Source organism: Lactuca saligna, chromosome 6, assembly GCF_052625555.1.
Source record: "Lactuca saligna cultivar CGN05327 chromosome 6, ASM5262555v1, whole genome shotgun sequence".
Classification (NCBI taxonomy): domain Eukaryota; kingdom Viridiplantae; phylum Streptophyta; class Magnoliopsida; order Asterales; family Asteraceae; genus Lactuca; species Lactuca saligna.
The window spans coordinates 10233102-10239300 of record NC_136422.1 but is presented as its reverse complement, the minus strand read 5'-3'; the positions used below and the strand labels follow the sequence as shown (position 1 = coordinate 10239300).

General features: G+C 36.3%; 1 protein-coding gene across 1 annotated transcript; it reads left to right on the top strand.

Annotated features, from left to right (window-relative positions):
* The first annotated feature begins 2775 nt into the window (after positions 1–2775).
* Positions 2776–4983, top strand: LOC145002023 (aluminum-activated malate transporter 9-like). Its single transcript, XM_078961335.1, has 6 exons — positions 2776–3075; positions 3220–3360; positions 3449–3718; positions 3812–3951; positions 4065–4211; positions 4352–4983. The coding sequence occupies exons 1-6, from the start codon at positions 2799–2801 to the stop codon at positions 4820–4822; spliced, it is 1446 nt and encodes a 481-aa protein (XP_078817461.1). The 5' UTR covers positions 2776–2798; the 3' UTR covers positions 4823–4983.
* The last annotated feature ends 1216 nt before the right edge of the window (positions 4984–6199 follow it).

The window sequence follows — 6199 nt, the reverse complement described above, 5'->3', positions numbered from 1 at the left end:
TTTTTTATAAAATGAAGTACTCTGATTTTTATAAAGCATAAACAAAATCGGTCTTTACTGGCCGTGATTTTGGGGATGTCACACCCAAAGCGGACAATATTGTGATACGTGTTAGAGGGGGATGTTACATATGCATCAGCCACCAGGATTTTGTGGCACAAGTCATCCAGATTATGTATGCCTCCTTCAGAGGTCCCTCTATGGCCTCAAACAGACACCACGATCATGGTTACCTGACATTTACTAGACCCGACATCACTTATGCTGTCCAACAGGTCTGTTTATATATGAATGATCCTAAAGCGCCTCATTTTTCGGCTCTCAAACGTATTCTTTGGTACTTACGGGGCAGACTGGATCACGGTCTTCAACTTTGGTCTTCAACTCTATGTTTCCCCTACTCGTAGTCTTACTGCCTACTCTGATGCTGATTGGGCCGGTTTCCCTACTTCATGAAGCTCCACCTCTACCTCTGTGTTTTTCTCGGCCATAACCTTTTGTCATGGTCATTGAAGCGACAAACTACTATTTCTCGATCCAGTGCAAAAGTAGAGTATCGTGGCGTTGCCAATGCAATTTTTGAAACTACATGGCTACGCAATCTACTTTGGGTGTTACACTTCCCTCCTCAGTCAGCCATCTTTGTTTATTGCAACAATGAGAGTGCGGTGTACTTATCCACTAATCCGGTTCAACATCAACGCACGAAGCACATAGAGATTGAGATTTATTTCGTTCCAGACAAAGTTGCCCTTGGGCATGTTCGTGTCCTTCATGTCCCGTCATCGTCTCAGTATACCGACATATTCACTAAAGGTCTACCATTTTCCTTGTTCCTTGACTTCAGATCTAGTCTGGACGTTTGCTCGAGATCTCCCGATTGGACTGCGGGGGGATGTGAGCCGATATCTCCTCTATTTAAGGTTATTATATATGTACCTTTATTAGTTCAATTGTATATTCCTATTGTATTTATTTTGTATATGTCGGCTCATGGTCTTTGTATTGTATCTTTTATGTAAGCCTTTGCTAATGTATGAATGAGATGGGGAAAATCATTACTAAATCAGATCTTAAGCAACGTATATACCCAATTCAATAGGTAAATGTAGCAAGTATATATTAGATGACCCTTCAAAAGACCATACGTTTTAACCCTCTCAAATACAACCTAGCTAAAAGTCGACACAAGATCTGGCATTATCATATACCTTTTCCAGAATTGCTCTTTGTTGACTCGTCATGCAGGATAATAATGGTAAGGTATCTACACTTTTTCAAGAAATCAGATGAAATTTTAGATGAAATTCAGACCAAGCTATATGCATATATTCCAAGTTGCAGATCTAGAGAGAAAACATGTCAAAGAAATCAAAAGCTCACTGACACCAATCTTAAATTGGGAAGATCTTCCTCACATGGAGCTTATTTTTTCAGGAGTAAAAACAAACGAAGAGAAAAAGTACCTCAAACACTCTGAGGAAATTGTCCTGGAATATATGCTGGTGCCACTGGCTGATGAGAAGAGTTTCTATTTTTTCTCTACCCAAACAAATTCCAGCATCTCTTCAAATCTATTCGAAAAAAGTGTTGGAAATACTTGGAAAAGTATACAAAAATGGTTAGACCAAGAAAAAGGAATACAACATCTGATTGTCACCTACACGAGCAGCCAATGGTGAAAAGGAAAACCTCCATTGAACAGAAGAATCAAGTACGGAATATTAGCTTCGATCAACTGAAAAGTGAAAAGGGTGTCGAGATATATTTTAAACAGTGAGAATAATTGTGGAAGTTGTTAGTGAACGAGACCACTCAGTCGTTTTCATTTAACTTTCTCGATTTTTAACATATGCAAATGGGACCTACAAAATTGAAACAAGATAAAGAATGGTACCAAATCTGTGGATGTGGACAGGGTTGATAGAGAATAGCTGCGTTATGCCTGTTCAGAGTTGCTAAAAAGTATATGCCACGTAAAAAACTCTACAAATTACCTATCTCCCCATAGTAATCACTAATCATTTCAAATGTTGATGTATCAATGGTTATTTTAGATTTTTGATCACTAAAATAAACTTGTGGTGTCAAGCATTAATTTAGTTCCTTGGTGACATTTGGAATAAGATTAATCAGAAGATACATGCCTAGTTGCATACCTCAAACGTGTGAGCATGCATCCCTCACCAAAGTTGCATGAAACCTAGAGATGTAATATTCTTAAAGATGCCAAAATTCAATCTTTTTAATATATATATATATATATATATATATATATATATATATATATATATATATATATATATATATATATATATATATATATATATATATATATATATATATATAATATTCGCAGATATTTTCAGGGCCCTTATTCACCTTGTACCAGAAAACATTAACTGCATGAGGAAATCTGATTCGCAGGACTAGTAGAAACTTCAGTATCAAGATTTCTTGAAATGGTATATTAAAGAACATGTAGGGGCTACGCTTTTATTCGATCTTAAAATGAATACGTAATAACAACATAATTAATCAAGAACTTTCAAAACTCAAAAAAGAATACGAGGATTATGTTTAAGAATTTTTTATCTTGTTCCCCATTAGATTCTAATTCTTTTCAACGAAAGAAGGATTATGTTTAAGTATTTACTTGTATAGTATAAATGAAGTATTATTCTTTTTCTTTAGTTCCAATTAGCTAAGCCACATTGGTCTTTAAATGACTCTATTCTTTCATTCCAAAACCTCACACCTTTCAATATTCTTGAAATACTCATAACAAGAGTTTGAGAATGAACGGAAAGGAGGGCAGTTTTGGAATCAAAATCTCATCCAATAATGACGTTGAAGGTAAACTGCCAGAAACCAGAAACAAATTCAAAGTTTGGATGTATAAGATATGGGAATTTGCTAAAGAAGACACTAACAGAGTTACATTCTCGTTAAAAGTTGGGCTTGCTGTTCTCCTTGTGTCTTTACTCATACTACTCCAAGCACCTTATCAAGTCTTCAGCACCAGCATTATCTGGTCCATCCTCACAGTCGCCATCATGTTTGAATATACTGTTGGTATGTATTAATTATCTGTATACTTAAAAAGGAAAAAGAAACCTAAAACTTCATGTAAAATTAGATGCAAATATATGTTATATAACAAGTAAGTAAAACATAACTTTCTTGTGCATGCATGATCTTGCTTATGAATTGTTCAAGGTGCAACATTTCACAAAGGATTCAACCGTGTGCTCGGAAGCTTGTTTGCTGGAGTGTTAGCCATTGCTGTTGCTGAATTAGCTTTGATGAGTGGCCCAGTTGCTGAACCCATTATTATAGGCATCAGTATATTCATCATAGGTAAACTAATAAACAAAATAACGTATTCATCAAGACTATCTAATTTGATATATATATATTATAAAATTAGTTTTATGCATGTTGACAGGGAGTGTAACCTCATTCATGAAGTTATGGCCAACCTTTGTGCCATATGAATATGGATTTCGAGTTATACTATTTACATACTGTTTGATCATAGTTTCGGGGTATCGAACAGGGAATCCAATAAGAACATCGATTGAACGACTTTACTCAATCGCTATTGGTGCAATTATAGCAATAGCAGTGAATACTTTGATTTTCCCTATATGGGCTGGTGAGCAGTTGCATAAGGAACTTGTCAAAAGCTTCAATTCAGTAGCAGATTCACTTGAAGGTAACTTTTATGTTTTAATTAACATCTCTACATCTTATGCTCCTATTCTATATGAAGAATTGCTAAAAGCTTAGATTTTGGATATAACTTCAGAATGTGTGAATAAGTACTTAAGCAATGATGGATCAGATCATTCAGAGGTCACCAATACTCTCATGGACGAATTCCCAGACGAGCCTCAATACAAAAAATGCCGATCTACACTGAACTCATCAGCTAAACTCGAGTCCTTGGTGAGATATATCATGCTTCTTTTTTAATTTTATTTATGAAATTTCGTTTTTCTCTCCCATGCATGTGATCTTAACAGATTACCTTGGTGTTTGGGTGGTGAATAATTAATTAGGCTCTTTCGGCTAAATGGGAGCCACCACATGGCAGGTTCCGGCACTTGTTCTATCCATGGAGTGAATATGTCAAAGTTGGCGCTGCCTTACGATATTGTGCATATGAGGTGATGGCACTGCATGGCGTTCTTCACTCAGAAATTCAGGTTCTTTTTGAGTAGTCGACTTTTTGAACCATTTACTTGTCTTCTCTTTCTATTTTTCCAATCTATATAGGCGTACAGGTTGTAAAAGAGATGGAATAAAGAAGTGTACCTAATTTGTTCTTTTGATTGTTGTTTTATAGGCACCATATAATTTAAGATCCATATTCAAAACAGAGATATCAGAAGCAACACACAAGGCTGCAGAGTTGATGAGATGTCTGGGAAAAGATATATATGACATGAAGCAGACCATTAAATCTACTTTAGTGAGAAGCGTACACAGCTCATCTGAAAGACTCCAAAGAGCAATAGAAACACATGCGTATCTTCTTGCATCTAGTTATCAAATTCCTGATCATAACTCATCAATCCCACTCCCTATCAATGGTTTATCAAAGTCAAACCAGCTGGCTGAGTTTAAAAAAGAGAAGGAAGAAGAAGGTGAGATGAACTCCCAAAGGATACTCTCAGTCTCATGGGAGAGCACTGCAGCACTGTCACTTGCTACTTTTACTTCACTGTTAATAGAGTTTGTGGCTCGCCTTGATCATTTGGTTGAAGCTGTCCACCACCTTTCCCAGATGGCCAAATTCCAACATGAGAGTTTATGAAGAAGAAATATAACGGGGTTTTCATGTCCATGATAAAATAAAGTACCATGAAATTAAAAGAAAAAAAGGATGCATCATTATGAAATCATACAAAAAAAGATAAAATGGCATTTAGAAGTTATAAAGGTAAACCCATCGTACAAAAGTTGGGTTTTTGTCCATGCATGGTTGCTACAATCATTTGGCTTGTTATTGGAATATGGGGATCATGTTTGTGACAAAATATATTATGAAAAGTTAAAACAGCGAATAGGAAGCAAAAAGACAAAATGATTTCGTTTGTACCAAAAAAATCAAATAAGTACACACTACAAGAATTAAGAGTATTAGCGGCGACATCAAGTCGAACAAAATTGTTGTCGACGTTAACACTCAAGTAGCAATCCGTGTGTTTTAGTAACCCTAGCCGTTCAATATATAAGTAGATTCAGTAGTTAGGAAACAATCTTATACAACACCAATTGTAACACTCCAACTCACAGGTATAGATTTTAAAATATTATATTCATTATTAGAGACCTACTCGACGAGTTAGCTGCCCCAACTTGTCGTGTAGAGATGGATATGACCACGTCGTTTATGGAACCTACTCGACGAGTTGGAGAACCCCAACTCAATAAGTAGAGGTTGTGCATGAAAACCCTAATTTTTTGGTTTTGCACCCTATTTAAAGGACCTTAAGTCCTTCATTCCAGCCTCCTTACCACATTTTCATGTCCAGAAACAAACCCTAATCGATCTAACCTTATTTTGAGAGTGTGTAAGGCTAAAAGTGTGTTTTTGGTGCATTCCTTGAAGTGGTTTGAAGAGCTAGGAGCTTCGAACAAGAAGGGGCTTGTATATCCAACATCTACATCATTTTGACATCCATTCGTAGGTAAAAAGTCATTACCTTGATCATTCTCTTAATAGATCTATTCATCCAATAGTTTGGGGCCATTTCTAGCTTATCTTTGAAGCATTTCTGATTTTGAGCACGATTTGAAGTTGTAACTTCAGATCTAGGCCCTCTTTGACATAAAGCCTCAAGCTTTATGAAGCTTTGTCCCTTCTGCTTACCCTAAACCTCTTCCTAAGGCTAGTTTTGAGTGTTTTGGCTTCTTGAAGCCTTGTTGGCACGTAAAGTTAGCAACTTTACGTGATAACTACACCCTAGGAGTTTAGATCTACAGTTTGGAGTCTTGGTTTCTCTTAGAAACGTTTGAATGAGAAAAGTACTGAAGGAACTTGACGAGTTGCATAGTCAACTCGATGAGTTGGATAAAGTTTTCCTGCTTCTGGATTCTGCATGAACTCGGCGAGTTAACAAGATGATTCGATGAGTTGGTTAAGGTTTTCCCGATATTCTAGATGCTGCATGGACTCGATGAGTTACTT